General features: G+C 31.1%; 1 protein-coding gene across 6 annotated transcripts in view; it reads left to right on the forward strand.

Annotated features, from left to right (window-relative positions):
• Nlgn1 (neuroligin 1) overlaps positions 1-18,315 on the forward strand; it is a 649,761-nt gene that overhangs the window by 188,340 nt on the left and 443,106 nt on the right. For 3 of the 6 annotated variants that reach the window (XM_026382925.2, XM_026382927.2, XM_026382932.1), the window contains 2 exons: positions 5,802-5,861; positions 12,354-12,506. In XM_026382925.2, the coding sequence (XP_026238710.2) occupies positions 5,802-5,861; positions 12,354-12,506 (213 nt within the window). The remainder of the gene's footprint in view (positions 1-5,801; positions 5,862-12,353; positions 12,507-18,315) is intronic. The other 3 variants (XM_026382928.2, XM_077794173.1, XM_026382931.2) reach the window with 1 other exon arrangement.

Here is an 18,315-nt window from a genome sequence, read left to right on the forward strand (position 1 = left end):
TTCTCACTGCACCAAGACTTTTCTTTTCTTGACACTTTCACATTTGTAATTACATGCTTCTGTGTGTGATTATTTGTTTAATGTTTCTTCAGCAAGATCTAATTTTCGAGAGGGCAGCTGTCTTGTCTGTTTGGCTTGCCACACATTCTGAGCACCTAGCATCATGTATACTTGTTGAAAGGGTGGATGACTGAAAACTAAAACCATGTGAAGGAGGTCAGACTGTCAATGCCCTTCCAATCCCCTCCTCAATAAGATAGCTCTGGACATCTTTTGACACCTCTGTCCTTACCATATGCCTGATCTAAGTGCATCTCTGGATAATACAGTATAGGTCAGTATTCCTTCAGATGAGAAGGGAACATTATACTGATATTCTTCATGTGGTAGAAATACTGCATCTTCATTAAAAAATCAAACAAATATAGTGTTAAAAAATAATGAGTTTATGTAAATCTGTTGATGCTTAGATTAGGAGTTAACCTATTTTATTTGCTTTTTATCTACTTGATTTTTTTTCCTTCCAGATCCTATCACTTCTATTTTAGACAGGATGACTTTTGACTTCAAAGTGTTATAATCAAGGTAATTTTTATGAAGAAAAATGTGTTTCTCTTATAAATATAAATGAGCTCTTCTCCATAACCTAGACAAGAGAAAATTTCTTTCTCCCTTTCCTGACTTTGAACAACAGATTTCCCTTCTCCCCAAAGTCGTAGTGTAAGGTAGGCTCTGCCTCTGAAGAACTGTCTTAAGGGAATGGATGTCTGATGTTCATGTAGGTGTTTTCTTTCAATACAAAGATAAACATGGAGCACACCTGCTACTTTCAGACCCTTGAGAGTGGTCCCTTCCAAAGCATGTATACACATGAGCCCTCAGTCTTAACAGGAAGCTCACCCAAACAATGCCTGGATACTCTGCAAGCAGGGTACCACCACTGATAGGAATTCTCTTGAAAAGATCAACTATTCCAAAGTTTACTTCCAGTGCCTCATCACGACGGTTCACATTATATTTTTATTTTAGTGTAATTCAAATTTATGATATTGCTCAAAGAATTATCTTTCTTTAAATGAGGTTTTCCAGAAAGAACATTATTACAATTTCTTTACATCTGAGCATAGAGTTAATTGCTTAAGAAATGTAATAACTTTTTGTTAAACAAATACAGAAATACCAAATTGGTAATATTCTAAATTAGTCACTTTCATTCCTTTTTTTAAAGAGGTGTGTATTCATTCTAGTTTTATAAAATCAACTAAATTTCAATGGGTAAAATTCAATAGGTTTGTAATAATACCAACCATTATGATATATAAATTTATAAAGTCATTAAATTTTAATGTTTGTCATTTGGGAAGAAAATTGTTATTACTTTAAATGCATTGAATTCTGATTTTGTTCTTCAATATGGAACAAGCATAGATTTTTATCCTTGATACAAACTTGGTAAACTAACTTTTGTCTCAGGAGAATACATCCCTCTAAATATTTAGCCTGTCTTCATTTGCTCCAGAACAACCTTGGCGATATCTTTAAATCCCCTCATTCTGTGGAAATGGCCTGAGGAATTCTTTATTGTCAGTTTACCTTAAAGGCTTCAAGGTCGAGAGGGTGGAGCAAGAGGAGAACAAGGTCATTAGCTAGGGCTTCCCATCTATCATGCTGGGACCTTTTGGAACCTGGAGCTCTAAATAATCCTAAAAATATCAGAGGTTTTTTCCCTTGATAGAAGCACATTTCTCATGGCCAGCTTTCTAAGTCAAGAGCTAATAATACCCTCAACCTACTTGCCTTTTGCAGATACATGGGACACAAAGTAGGGATAATTTCTGCTGAATTGAACCCATAATGAAGGAATTTATAATCAGTTCTAATGTATTTGAGACCTAAAGTATATTAGCCCTTCATCAAAGAGAATGATAAAAAAGCAGCATTAATATGGGTGGATAGTAATTATTTCAGAGCTTATAATTATTCTCCAGTTAACTAGAGAGAAATGCTGATATTTTTATTCCTCTTTTAAAAAATAAAAGGCACCGTGGTCAGATTCTGAAGTGCAAGAATGGATCACAGGTTCTTTGTAAAGGCCAATACTTTGAATTATGGCTTATGTTAATGACAAAGGAACTATTTTGGACTGAAAGGAGTTTGAAGTTCATGGTCAGGAGTTCCCTTTACCTTGCTTAGTCCTGTTGTTTTGCCACTGAATCTATTTATTGCCTATAGGAGATATAAAATATAGTAATTACTCTCACTCCCTTTCAAAATGACTTGAGGTCTACTTTCCTATTAACTCTAATGAGAGTTATGTGTGTGTTCCTCAGGGAGGAGAGGACCCAATCGGGTTTCAAGGTAAAATAAATCACTTCTACACTCAGGGTTTAGTGGTCTCATTTGTTTTATATTTTGATGATTGAAGATAGCCATTTCAAACTGCTGGTATTGAAAATGCACTATTTGTTGTTTAAAAGAAACATAAGCTGTGGTTGGAATGTTGTTAATGACTGCTATACCTGTTCAAAGGATAAATGTTTTGCCCTTGGGAAAATCATGTTGCTTAACTTACAGGGACATGTGATCCCTAAAATGTCATTATTTAATTTTCATAAGAAAATTAATGCCAACTGCTTTTTATGATATTTTCTTTGTATTTAAAATGTTTTAATATCATTAAGTACTTTAACACTTTAGAATAAATGGAAAATGAGCTATAGTTGCTGGTGTACCGAGGGAGCAAAGCTAAGGTGATGGGCTGTTCTGTTTGCAGCATGGCAATAGGGAATCTTGAGATCAGGTACGATCTGTCTCTGTAATTCACAAGCACGAATTAACTCCATTCAGGCGTCCTCACATGAACCAAGATTGAGTTTCTCAATTCATAACCCTAAACCCTCTTAGATATTTATTCTGAGTGCCTTTGGGCAACAAGATAAAGGAAATCTGTTTTCTTTCTTTTTATAATCATTTTTGCCAAAATCTGTTATCAATCCTCTTCTTCCCAGGGAACCTGAAAAAATCAGATGTGTAAAAAAACCTCTTGAGGTTAAGAAAATCCAGCTATGCTGGAATCACTAAAATACTGCTGTAATGCATACTATGGTAACAATACCATTTCATTCTAAAGCTTTATTTAGCATCAATATATGAAATTCTTTAGTTGGGAGAATTCAACTTAATTCTCCTATAGGTTAATGATGCTTCCATATGTTTATTATGCTGAATCTATATTTGTATCTGTTCCCCTCCACACACATCAGTTAAGAGGCACAATTTCCTGAGTAAGGATGGGTATAAAAACTAAAACAGCAAAAAGCTAGGTCAATCAACTATTTCATCCATAGAAAAATTCTCTGTCAACACCATTGTTTTCCCATGACTTCTTAACTTAAACCCACCCAGAGCCAAAGAGCAACTGAGAATTATGTTCACATGCAAAGTGGAAGATTATATGTTTAACAGAAATTTTCTTATTTCTCACATAGGCCTAAGAGCTGACAATTCTGTAAGCATGTAAAGTATGTAAAACCACTGGCTTGGCGGCTGTAAAACCTACACGATTTCCATTAGAAATCATGTAAATTGCTTTGGATAGCCTAGGTGAGGAAGAAATATACTTCCACCTGAAAATTGAAGAGTTATTTAATTGTGAATGGTTTTGCCCCCAAATATTAGTGAACTGATGATTCAGAAAAAAAAATTGGGGGGTGGGTGTCAGATTTCTAGTTTCTTAAAGAGCCAAGAACTAAGCAATTAAACAGTTTAACTGAAATTAGAAAATAGATGATGGTTTGGGCTGCAATAAATATCACTGTTCTAAATTTCTATTACTTATCAAAACAAACAGCAGCAACAACAACAGCAACAAAAGAACATAATTATCCAGTAGCCTGGGAAATAGGTAGTTGCAGAAAAGTTAAAAGCTTATAATATAATCAAATACAATTGTCTATCATTAATATTTTCAAGTGTTTTAAAATTTGAAATATTTCAAATATAATATTCTGATTCAGCAATTTTTAAATTTTAATGTAAAATTTATACTTTTAGCAGGTGTAGCATTGTTGTTACATGAACATGAGATAAGTGTGCTTTTTATATTTAAGTAGAGTCATATTAAAGAAATGCAGCTATCTATGAGCTTGCAAATGAATGCCAGTTAACATAAACTATTATTTTCATCTAGGTTTTCTCAATGGAATGATTGCTTGAAGGTGTGATTATAAAAGTATATTGCTTAATTATTTTGTGTACAGTTCCCATGTCTCTATTTGCAATGATGAAACCATGATATTACAATTGAGTATTTCATGGTCCCTTCAATTATATCAGCAATTTCTGTTTTTCCAATCTTCTGATCTTTGCTAATCACTGATATTTTTCAAGGCTGTCTCTGAGCTGATGAATCATAATTATATCTCTTTTTTCTCCCCTTGTTTCTTGGATGGTGTTTTTATTCTTTAAGAGTTGTTATAGAAGGTTTAGTTTTGAATTACAAATATAATGCAAAGTAATCTCTATAAAAGACTTAGAAGTCTTTCTCAAAATGTTTAACAGTCCTTCCCTCAGAAGTGTGCTTAGATTTAAAGCCTGCTTCTTTACTATTTATGTTATTGAAATCATGACTTTCAGTCCTCTTTTCCTCCTTTTTCTATGACTTATTTTATGCATGACAAAATTTTCTTGCTTATTGCTATGTGGTTGGCTGTCTTTTAACTTGAGTGTCCTGTGTTCATAGTGATTGCTTTTGCATGAGAATTATGAAATGTCATACAGACTAAATGGTTGTGGAATAAAAAGAGAATGTGGGGCTTCATTTGCTTTTTTGTGTGCTGAGTATGTCAATTATGTGACACTTAAAATTACTTTCATCTGGCCTTTGACTTCCCCTTTGGTGTGTTCTTTTATTCTAGCAAATTAGCATTGTTAAGTATAATAAAACATTTATTAAACATTCACAGTGTTTTAATATAATTATTCTTCTAAAACATGATCCTATTATAAATAACCATTCTGGGCATGAAATTGCAAGAGGGCATAATTCCATTATATGACTAAAGTGATTATGAAATATAAGCCCTGACTTTGTAACTACCTTAATAGCTAAACACCAGCTCCTATCAATGGGACCTTTTGTGATGAGATTATCCTTTGATACATTTGTGCAGGTGACAAATGTCTTAAATCCACAGCATACATTTAAATGAAAACCTATGGGGAAATATTTGTTACTGAGAAGTAATTTTAAAAAGTCACAGCTAAAATGTATGAATTTAAAGTTTATGTAACCCAAGTGTTAATGCTCTTATTTTAAAAAAGGAAAAAAAAAACTAAAAAGAACAAATTAAAATGTTCATATCTCTATTTTCCCTAATGTTATTATATTGTCCCAAATTAAAGAATGAACTTGACCTACTTTCTTCGTTTTTGTCACCAATTTAAATTTGAAAAGACACTGAATAAATTGAGTTCTTTCAGCTAATAAAACTGTTTACTTTTTTGTTTGCACTGGGTATTTTTTTTAAAGATCATTTCTGTGGTTTATGACTTATGACTTTCAAATCATAATGTATTTTTTATGCTGGATATGTTCACAAGCCAATCTTTTATAAGATATTTTGGGGAAAGGGATTTTTTTCTCAAACAAAATAGATAATCAACTATGATGTAACCACTTCCCCGATCTTTTTGAAATATCCTTGAGAGTTTTAGTACTTACATTGAACTTTTTGCCCTCAGTCTTGTTTATTCTTGAATTGTCTTTTTTTTTCCCTCCATTTCTCCATTCTCAATCCTAGGTCCCCTTACAAAGAAACAGACAGATGATTTAGGTGATAATGACGGTGCTGAAGATGAAGGTATTTTTTCCACCAAATCTATTTGCATGACAAGGGACTCAATCACTTTTTCCACCCCTTTCTATTTTTTTACTTCTTGTCTTTTTTTGAAAAGTTGTTTTGAATTCCCGTTTTTGATGTGTTTTGTCTTCTTGCTTGTTGTTACATATAAATATGCATTTTTAATTTTTTTCAAAAAATGAGTGTTAAGTTTTACATTTTGATGCCAACCATTAAAATGTTTTAAAAAGAGGGGCTTTTTTTTTTATTTTCTTGAACTGACTTTTGATATGTTTCATCCCACGTTTTGACAAATACGTCCACATTCTTTGAACTAACAATCTTTCCCTGTAGTCTCTCTGTGCCCATTTTGCATGTTTTCTAATCTATGTAACTATTTTAGCCAATATCAAAATGTGTTTCATTTTTTTACATTTGACATTGTTTAAAAAGAACCCTACACTAAATAAAAAGAAAAGTTAAAAGCTGATTTAAAGTGTTTCTTGAGCAATATATTTTGATTTTAGAATACCACTGCCTGTTGATTTGCTGAGATATAATATAAATAATAAAATTTTGTAGGTAAGAAAAGACAACACAACCCCTGGGTTAATTCCTAATCACTGTAGAGCCCCTGAAGTCCCTTTGAGCTTATAGTAATATTTTTAGTGAAGTTTATATTATTTTAAAAAGATGAAATGGATGATTGTTAATTTCAAAAGGGTACACTTTGTAGATTAGCAAATAAATCAGATTACTCTGACTTTGAAAGAATTTCCAACTATGAGCAATAAGATATTTCCTGCTTTGTTAATATCAGAATTGTTTTCTCCTTCCTACTTTCTTAACACATACAGTTCTGATTTATGTTTTAAACCCAAGTACTCAAAAGACTGATCTGAAATTTCTCATTCAAATGTACTTGTACCTGATTTTTAGTATCTAGAAAGGCTTATTGATTCTTTCAGCTCGTTTTGGTTTCATTGGTTTTTTTTTTTCTTTTTTAAATGCTATCCTAGATATAACTGTAATACAGGGAACTAATGTAATCCAAGATTAAAAGTAATTCCCTGAAGCCTAAAACTGAAATCTCACAAAGATATTATTAATACAATAAGATAGATTTTCCAAAATAAAATAATCAGCAGCAACAAGGGGTGAACAAGTTACAAGGACTTCACCAGTGACTCACTCTTTACTAAACAATTTGCGCTGCTCATTTCATTTTCAATATCAATTGTTAACATATTTAACAAACCCCTTTACAGTAGGAAATTAAACTATAGAAGTGAATTATTGAAAGTTTAAAAGTGACATTTGATTGTTAATATTTTATAACCTTAAGAATTATTTTGGTTATGAAATCTATGATATTTAATAAAAATTCATTTACCATGAACCCAAGCAGAAAATTAAAGATTAAACAAAAAGCTGTCATTTATATTTTAAATGAATTATTATACATGCTCAAAAGTTATCATTATGAATGCTAAATGTCTAAAATAAAGATAATATCAAAATACAAATTGTGATTTAGAAAAAATACTGTTAGAAATGTGATATATTTAAACAGTCAGAACATTTTTTGACTTTGTAAGGCAAGGTTACTGTTCTCCCTGCTCTAATGAAGACTGTTTCCACTTATAGATTTTGAATTTGTTGAGCTCTCCGAAAATTCTAAAACCTATTCATTTGTTATCTAAATAATAAAGTGAGTACAAAGGACTTCTTAGTGTATATCTTTGCAAAGTCTATAACTTTCCAATGTAATCACAAAGATAATATACATCACCTCCCTATTTTAAAAATATTTTGGTTCTGATTTAATATGATTCATGTTTTCTTTTGGTAAAACAGCACCAAGTAATGCATTTACATATTTAAAATAAATACCTGGGGACAACCATTGTAAGTTAAGTCCTATAGATGTGAATCTACTTTATAGATCTATTGTGAAGCCCATCTAACATTTTTAAATTGGCCATTAAAAATAACCTAAACCCTTATTTGAATTGGCAGGTAGTATTGAAGTTATGTACTAAGCCACTCATCACAAGAGTTATCAATCCATAAATTTTCTTAAATGTTCAAAAGTGTAGAATGTCAAAGCTGCCAGTTCTAGTTCAGTCTGTTCCTCTGTGTTTTACTGAATACTTGTTTTGAAGAGAAGAAAGATGAATTCTAATATCCTACAGGAACAGATATTGTGGAAAGTTCTGAGTATCTTCTATTCAATGTCTTTTAGAATCACTTTGTAGATGTGGGTAGGACTAAAAACTGAGTCTAATTTTCAGACTTAGTTGTTTCAAACATTGAATCAATGACAGTGGGCATAAAAAATAGAAACTACTTGATAAATTATTTGCTTACTTCACTCAGAAGTCAGGTTTTCTGTTCATTTATAGGAAATTCCCCCATTATTTTGCCATACCTGTGACACCTTGATAGTTTTACCTGATTTCAAGGTACTGTATCAGCCACTGCTTTCTGAGACTAACCTCTTATGTCCACAACTTGCTCCTGGGTTACTGATGCTCTCAGAAGACTTCTCAGTGGACTGCTTTTACTCTAATCTCGTGAGCCAATGCCCTTTTGCTGTCTCTAAGCCAAACACAATTGTATCATTTTTCATGTATGGTTTATAATAACCAAAAGAGCTGTATATTTTATAGGCTATTTCCATAGTTTACAAAGAACTGAAGTGATAAAAATAGTTAAAAGCAACATCCCAGATATCCTCCAATTCATTTAGGAATTTGGGAGACTTTAAAAGTATGTTAATAATGCTAAGAATATCTGAATATTAACATTTCAATATTCAAATGCAATTTTAAATTCTACAGAGAGCTTTCTTAAACTTGCTTCATAGATTTTTGTATACTTTAAAAACTAAAAATGTACTTTGTGTTATATCCAGGTTAACAAGCACAAATTCAACCAACTGTTATTATTTTGGCAGTTCTGAATTATAATCAAATTCCATAAAAACGAGTAGAAAGCACAAAATGTTGTGATATGTTCCTTTATATGTTGGAGAAAGATTTACTTGAGGCAATGTTTCAAAAGTTTAAAACCGTTAAATGCTCCAAACTCTAAAATATAGTCAATTAACCACTTTGTGAGTCCTTTAAGAAGAAGGAAACCAGTAAACATATTTAAGGAGTTATGTGACTATTAACTATTTACTAGGGTCATTACAGGGATCTGTGATCCCAAATCCTGTTTGTCAGGCACAAATAAATTCCTACTAAACACTCTAGATCTATTGATGCTTATTAAAGTGATATAAAATTTTGATTTATCAAAAAGATGAAATAGTTCCTAAGTTTAAAATCATGATATACACTCAGATTCCAAGTTTTTTATTTTATTAATTTGAAAAATTAAAATACTTTATTAGAATTTAGAAGAAAATAATTATTCAGGTAGTATTTTTCCAATAACACTGGACTCCTTTCAAAGCCATATGTAGTTAGCAAGCTTTTTAAAAATTGCAAAAACAGAAAATGCTTGATGAACATTTATAATGTACTGAAACTGAGCTAGTGTTTGAAGATCTCTGAGAATGTTCTGATGATTTTAGTAGCAACTGTTTAGGCAAATAAGGGATCTTAAGTACAATATATAGCTCACATGTTGCACCTCATTTAAAGGAGTTACACAAAAGACATGGTCTGCAAGGATGATTTGGCTCTAATAAATTCAATACAAATTACTTAAGTCCATTGAATATACTCCCACTGAAGAAAAATGTACCCCTGAAATTTGATTATTAAAAATATGATAAAAATATTACAAATATTAAAAATTAAAAATTACTTAAAATATTATTAAAATATTCAATGGTATGCTATATGATATATCTATTTCATTTATAAATAATCTAGTTTTTTTTAAAGAAAATAGTTATAATTTGGACTGTTTACATTTTCTATTAACATAAAAAGTCAATTATGCAAGGAAGTAAAGTCTGAGATGGATCATTCTGATAAAACACTAACAAAGAATTACAATTATTTTGTATGAGAAGCTCTTTCAGAATTCTGATGTTTCCCCAAATTTTATTAGCAATATTAAAGATTCTAATGTCTAAGACTTTTATCTGTTTTAGTAATTAATATTCCTTAAAGTATTAACTCAAAGTTACTCCAAGCATAAAGAAGTATTTTTCAGAACCCAGCATTAGAACTTTATAGAACTTTCTAGAAAAGAACTACTCTCTATAAATTATTGGGCAAGGCTGAAATCTTTGAAAAGTTTGAAAAGATAAGTTGAAAATTAAAATTAATCCAAGCTATCTGTAATCCTTTCAAGTCTAATTTTCAAGTAAAAATAAAGAGATCCTTCTTAAAATAGCTTCTAAAATCTTTTGTCATGTTTTCAGTGCTTCCTAACAATGTCCACTTCATTCAGTTATTAGGTATAAAATGTGGCAGGTCTTCTCTGTATTGTTTTCCAGGTGAACTGGATGGTTCTACCAAGATTTCATTACTGTTCACAGTTGGTGCTTTGTAATTCTATGTAATTTTAATTAAAGAAGAATTCTGAAACAGCCTCCCTCTGTGCTACCTCCAAGCATACAATTAGCAGAGTACAACTTCTGCTGTGAACAGTCAGTTAATGATTTCAGTTTAATAATTTATTATTGCTTCTTCAGTGCCAACCACTGTAGAAAAATAAGAAGCTAAAACTGTATGTATAAAGTAGGCATTTAAGGTTTGTAGTTTAGCAATTTCAAAAGGATTATGTCCTTGGTGTAAATCTAATTTCTCCATAACACAAGCCCCCAATTCTTTACATAGGAATGAATACCATTTTCTATCCCAAGGATTCCTAGAGAAAATAAATCCAGGTTTTCCCTCTTAAATGTAGTTGTATCTAGAAGATGATTTTAATATCAAAATATCTTCCTTTCACTACTTAAAAACAAAACATTCTTCTCAAATGCATCTTTGGGGAAAGGAGTGGGGAGGTGAATTTTTCCACTGGTTTTAAGTCAATTTAAAATAGTCTTTTAAAAAAATTAAGTCTCTAAGTTCTGCCATGAGACATTTCTCCAACTTGAAAATCTGGACAAACAAATTGAGCTAAAATTCTGCTCCTAAGGGACTTTTCATTTATAGAAATCATTTTACTATTATGGTAGAAAAATGGAAGGATTCAAATTAGTCATTATTTTTCACAAGAAATGTAAGCCAATCTCTAAATAATCACCAGTTCTTTCAATGAATTTGTATCATGTTAGTTCATTCTGAAAACTAGTGCCTCAAATGTAAAGTTGTAGGAGAATTTGATTAAAACTTTTTTTTAGAAGCAAAGGAACAAAACCATAATCTTAAATGATACACTTAATATTGATATAAAAATAGAGATAATATACTTGATATAATTTTAATTTTGGATATTAGACCTCATGGGCTACTATGTAATAATAATGTTTTGTTTATATATATTCAAAATCACATTTTAATCTACATAATGAAACCATAATATGTTAGCTTTTTTCCTATAGAAATTAGTGCATGTATAATATTAATTAAAATTCTCTTACATTTCCCTTATATGTTATTCCTATAACCTTATTGAGAATTACATAATTGTGAGAAATGCATCTTAGAAAAGTATATAGTTATAGAAATCACTTTAAGCTCACCATAAATTTTGTCACTTTACACTCAAACTAAGCTTTCTCCTATTTCAAGGTTATATGATTAAAATTGAGCACCAAAATAGGGATAAGAAGTGTATGTTAGCTACAGAAAGAGGTGAAAATTATCATTTTGTTGTTCTGTTCTCCCAAAGGTTCAGGTTAGGTGGAATTAGTGAATGGTCAGAACTTCCTAAAAAAAAAAAAAAACAACATTTCAATGGCATTCCCCATAAATACAACAGTGACAGAAGCTCAGATACATATGACTTCACTGCCAAAACATTTGTTTAATACTATGCAAAGAGTAAAATGAAACTTCTTGCAATGAATAGTATAATACTATAATAATGTCCACAAATGGAAGCATAAATGACTTAATGTAATCATACTGCATTTGATACAAAGGTCTACAGTAAATAAAAAATGAAAAAAACATTGTTTATTCACAATAATAATGATACCATCATCCTTAGCTTATGGTTCATAAATTCCATATGAGATCAGTTTTAAAAAGTACTCCAAGAGCCATGATCAATTGGTTATTTCTTTTGGTTTTACTGTCACTTCCGGAATCAACTAAAATGCATTAAAATTCATACCACTTTCAAATTGTTCAAGTTTTTAATTTAGTTTATAATTTGTAAACTAAATTTCAGATAGAAGACAATTGTTTTCTTGCTCCATGGTTCTTAACATGAGCTGCTTAAGAAACACTTTAAGAAAAACAGCAATTTAAAGACCTATATTAAAATCATGCCCTCTGCCCCTAAAATGAAAATGTACTCTCTGCTTTGTTATTTGTGTTTTTTTGTTTTTTTTTTTTTTTTGAGGGTAAGAACAATTGCCAACCATTTGTTTTTCAGATATCCGGGACAGTGGAGGTCCCAAGCCAGTGATGGTGTATATCCATGGTGGCTCATACATGGAAGGTACGGGAAATTTATATGATGGGAGTGTGCTGGCGAGCTATGGCAATGTGATCGTCATCACTGTCAACTATCGGCTTGGGGTACTTGGTAAGAAATTTCTTTTTTGTTTTCACATATAATACATGAAGTATGTGATGGTTTTTGATTTATTATTGACTCATTTTGTGTTGCTTAGATTTGTTTCACTCCTTCTGTGTTTGTTGATCTTTATGAACCAATATTTTTCATAGTTCTAATGAGTTCTATAAATGTTCACAAGCTATGTGACAAAGAATAGCTATGGAAGATTTTTAAATGTGAACCTAAAAGGTAATGAAATCACTCACATTGTTGGAGAATGTACTGCCTGGTTTGGCTTTATAGGACTGTGAAAGGTAACAGTGGCAAGGCCTTAGGAAAAAAAGTTGGTCCCTGGGTGAATTTTTCCTTCTTCTACTTTTCTTTTTTACAATGCTGTAAAATTGCTGGAGGTTTGCGGTGACCTTAGAATCAATTTTATATTCTCTCCTTGATTATGTGTTTGGGCTGGCTTTGAGAAATGATTGTTTGCTATTGTTGTGCAGGCAATTTTTTTTTTGGTCCTATAATAATTAGAAATATGTTCTCAATGTTTTTTGATTGGGTTATTTAGAAAAACATACATTGATATCATAAAATGACATAGTTCAGTTTAATAACGCATACTGTTCCCCAAGGAACTATAAAATAAATACAACATACAGATCCTCAGTTTTGAAGAAAAGTATAGAGAAATATTATTTATAAAATGTCTTTCTAGGTAGTCTAAGGTAGGCATGTTATTTTATGTAATAAACTTAAAAAAAACTAATGTGCTAACCTTCCAATTTAATGTTATTTGCTCCAATTTTATTATAGTTTTCAGAGTAAAATTGCTATGTCATTTAGTAAACATCTCTATCTATGATATTTTCATTAACATAATTTGCTTAAAAAGCATAATTTGACCTCAAAAGTTTTTATTTTTTTAATATTAATCGTTCTCAAAAGTTATAGATATATAGATTCGAGGTATAATCTATCAATTTTTTGACAAAAATATATCACACTTTCTTTATTCTAAAATATTTAAAAAATATTTTGGAATACCTTCTCTTTTATGATCATTTGATGTTGTATATTCCAACCATATTGAGAAAAAAAGTTTTTTCCTCTTTGGTAGAAGCTATTAGTATTCTAACTTCTGTGAAATCATAATTTCACATTTATGCTAATCACAAAATATAAAATACATTAATTTTCTGTAAATCAAGTTCATATGTCTTGGGTAAAGGTGAGGTCTTAATCTTTTTCTAGTTTGCTATTTAGAAATGTAAAGAGTGGTGAGTGATATCATAGATACATTGTATCAAAGTAGGCTTGAAATATTTCTGTAGCTTTGCTCAAGTATTCATGGTTCGAGTGTCTAGTTCTGCATCAATTCAGTAGTTTTGTAGTTTCAATAGGCAGGGATGAGTGTCTTCTCATCCATGAAAACTCTGCATATTACAAGATACAGAAGAGTTTCTAGTTTTCTTAAATATCTAAGTCTTGTTTGTTTCCTATAGAACACTTTATGTAAGGGTCTTCACTTATCTTCAATACTTTAACTTAATTTATGATATTGTTTATGATTGAGTTATTTTCATTGGTTATTATGCTCATATATTTCTGAATGGTGCAGGTTGAAAATCCTGAGCAGTGACCAGGTTGCAGAGGAAGAATTTAAAATTAAATATCAATAGTGGTTACAGTGTTTTCAAGGACTTGGATGTTCAGCCAGTCATATATGTTTTTATTTTAAGTTCTTTGGCCACACATTATGTTGCCCTTTTCTTTCATTGGTTGTACCAACATAAAATGCAATTTGCAAAAATGAACTTTGTTGTTTTGTTGATAGAAGCTTTACTTCTTTATCCACTTACCCACCCTCCCTCCTTTCCTCCCTCTCTCCCTTCCTTCCTTCCTTCCTTCCTTCCTTCCTTCCTTCCTTCCTTCCTTCTTTCCTTCCCACCCTTCCTCCTTCCTTCTTTCCTTCCTTTCCCCCCTTTCTTTCTTTCCTTTCTTCCCTCCCTATACCTTGCTATTTCTCTGACCCCCCCATTCCCCTCTTTTTCTTTCTTTTCTTCTTTTTCTGTGTTCAAACGTGGTGAGGACTGGACATTGATCCGATTTGAGCCCTTCCTTCATGCCCGTTATCTATCTTTATGTGCCACACTAAATGGTTGGATTGCAGAACAGATGAAGAACTTGAAGAGTTCTTTGTACAATGGTAAACATTGTAAGTGTTGACAAGCGGTGATTTTCTCAGTGTTAAATACTTGTTCTGGCTCTACTGAATTCTTGGTTTTACCCATATTGATTTCTTTTTTTCTCCTAAACACACATAATAATACTCAGCCAAAATTGCCCTTTATTGACCCCTCAACATGACAAAGTACAAAACCTTGTTAGTGAAACACTTTGAGGCATAACTTAAGACATTAATTCTAGATGACTTCTGGTTACTTTCTTCCAAAAATATGTGTTGGGTCTTGTGAAAGCACATGTAAGTGGATTAATTCATGAAAAATAAATTATCAGAACATTTGTTTCAGCACCCTTTGCATGAGTGGCGCTCTAAAACAGATCAACAGCTCATTTCCCAGGACCACAGCAATGAGCACTGTAGAGTTATGAGGTTGTTTTTATGACTGTTTTCTCTAACACTAACAAGGTAAGCCAAGGTTTATTCGGAGTGGGTTCCAAAAGTATTGCTGTCTAGTTTGCACTTGGGTAAATTACACAGAAAATGAGATTTGAACCCACATTAGAGAAAATCCTGAACTGTGTTTTGATTTGGTTGTTTTGTTGTGAAGAAAACAAATTTGGGGGATCCATCCTACAAACAAACTAATTCTAAGACTATTGCTCGAAGGCAACTGGCAACATGTCAGTATGTCTGGAACAGATACTGTAATTAGTCTTGCTTTGAATTTGCCATCCTAGGGGGGAAAGTCTTGCACATTTTGCTTTCTTGTTTTTCTTTACTTTTTTGGTGATAAGTAGAAATATAATAATGTTTCAGAAATAAAATTCATACCACTATCTGGTGGTCAAGTCTCCAGTTTAAAGCATTTTATGTTTAAAAAGAAATTTTTGTTCATTACAAAGTAGGAAGAACAAGAAAGAAAAAAAAACTCTTTGATGTGAAGATCTAGTATGAGAACAGAGTTGAGTCCTCCACCTTTGATGATTTTGTTTAGAACAGTGATGTACAGTGTTTAACTATTATTGTGTTATGTATGTTTTCTCCTCCTCAAAAGGTGATAAGAATTGATCATAAATTGACAAAAAAGGAAAGGCGAGGGAGGACTCTGCTCCATCCTCACTTCTCCACTTTACCCTAAGTCTTGTTTGAGTTCTGGCTGGCCGTGTTTCATACACTGAGTATTGATTATTTTTTCTGCTACTTTCTATATACATTTTTTTTGTCTTTAGCCAGTGTTGTATAAACTCTTTCCATATTTGCTTTCTTTACCATCTGGTAATTAATCTATCATTACATAGTCCTTTAAAATGTATTTAGAATAATTGTTAGTACATACTTTTTAATATTCTAATGTATGATTAATAAAGATTATCATTTTGGTAACTTAGGGAGAAATGCTTTGATTATGTGTTCTTAAAGAGGAAAAGAATCAATATCTAATAATTTGATTATAACTCGATTGGAACTATAATTTATGATTATAAATGAGGACAGTGTTGGATTCTCCTCCAGGGTCCTTTGGATCAGATCAAAATTGAAAGAGAGTATTAAATGAATCATTTACTGTTTGGATGAGATACTATGCACTAAACTTTTTTGAAAATAGAAACTACTTAAATGATAATGTATTTTTAAGTCTCAAAAAAATGAAAACAATGCATTAAGTAATTTAGTATTTAAAAACTATCTTAAGTACCTCTTTATATTTAGAAATAATTTATAAGTTATTTTAGAGTAATTCAGAAAAATTTTAACATCACTCTAAGGATCTAACTTGGGCAAACATAAGATTCTTTATCTGTTGGAAATGTAATGAGTCACTTTTGTCCTGATATGGATATTTTGGAGGCAAGTATACAATTTGTAATTCTAGCCCATGTTATTTATTATAGAAAATATGCCTTTAAATATTTCAAAGCTATTGATATATATGTGGAAGTCTTGCAAATTCTTTAAAAAAGATCTAATCAAATATTTTCATGAATAAAACAGTATCCACACCATTCACCCATTAAAAAAAAATTGAAGCCGTATCCCATCTACTTGTATTTGACAAATTTCATTTAGTTTACTTTATAATGTCATATAAGGCTAAATCATTTAAAATAATAATCTGTCATCTTTACTGCCTATCAGTTTTAATAAACTTCTAAATTTATCTTTCTTCTCTTAGACTTAGTTAATGAAATTTGTTGATTCTTATAACTAGGTTGTAGTAATGCTACAAGTTTTATCAGACAAATGACAGAAATAACTATAACTTTGGTGTGATCTGTCACCAAATAATACTTGTTTCAGCAATTATATTTTGCATGAGAGATAAAAAGCAAGGACAACACTATCCTTATTTTTAAACAGCTTTTGATTTAATTGAGAGAGAAATAAACCATCAGTAGAATGTAGTAATTGTATTCTGATATATGTTTATAATATGTTTATTAATTCCTTTATATTATAAAGTCACTTTGCATATAAGAAAAGAAATCAGAACAACAAAAAATGGAAATAAAAATAGAATATACCAAATAGCTTAATGGGGATGCCATGACTGAAATTCATATTTTAATCCTAACAGCCTAGGAGCAAGGTTTGTAAAATCTGTATATTGCTCATGATTTAAAAAGCAAAGCATATTATTTCCTCAAGCAGTATAACATTTTAATAATTTTTATTCTTGTTTGCATTATTTTTGTTTCTGTCTCATTATAAAATAAAAAAATCAAAACCTATAGAAAAATAACAAAAACACTCAAATGTGACCTTATATTTAAGAGTAGTATACAATCAAATATTGGATTTTATATGATGATTATATCCTACAGTGTGTCCCAGTGTGATCTTGGGACACAAAAGGAGAAGGTTTTAGCTTGTCCTTGGAGTTAATATGAGTTACTGGAATCGGTAGCAGTTGAACAAGACCACAAAGAGTGGTTTATCCCTGAGACCAGAGGGAAGACTGAAGGACATCCTCTCTTTAATTTATTCATACTCCTTCTATCTTGAGAAAGTGGAAGTAATTTGTGACACATGCATACACAAATAATTTAGTTTCAAAAATCATATTTGAATAGTAATATATAAAAAATAGAAAAAGACCCAGAGACTTAGGCCATGAACATGTAAGGTTGGAGTTTTCAAGGACCACAGTAAAAGGGAGACTAAATTGAATATCATAATTATCAATATCATATGAAGAAACATACATAAGAATCAAAAAACAAATGTTTACCCTCACTATACAGACAAATGTATCCCATGAGTTTTATTGTTTTTACCTGGAACCAGGAACAATAAAGGGATTGTCTGGTAGTCTTCATGTTATTAGAAGATGCAAAAAGGCCTTCAGTGTGTGATTATTCATAGCAACACTCCGTAAAACTCACAAACATAATAATAATAAATGCTTACAATTTTCATACTGTCATTTCAGCAAATAGCTAACCAATGCAATAGAGCTGAGATATTTGGTGATTTCACTTTTATTAAGATAAGGCCAAAGCCAATTTAGAAAAATGGACATTAATTTGGTTCATGGATTTCTTTCTAACAGTTGTCTCAACTGGTTTTTTTTTTTTTTTTTTTTTTTTTTGTCAATGATTAGATGGTAATCAACTTTAGATTGAGTGTTAAAATGAGCTCCCTGAGTGT

The sequence above is a fragment of the Urocitellus parryii genome, chromosome 2, assembly GCF_045843805.1.
Source record: "Urocitellus parryii isolate mUroPar1 chromosome 2, mUroPar1.hap1, whole genome shotgun sequence".
Lineage (NCBI taxonomy): Eukaryota > Metazoa > Chordata > Mammalia > Rodentia > Sciuridae > Urocitellus > Urocitellus parryii.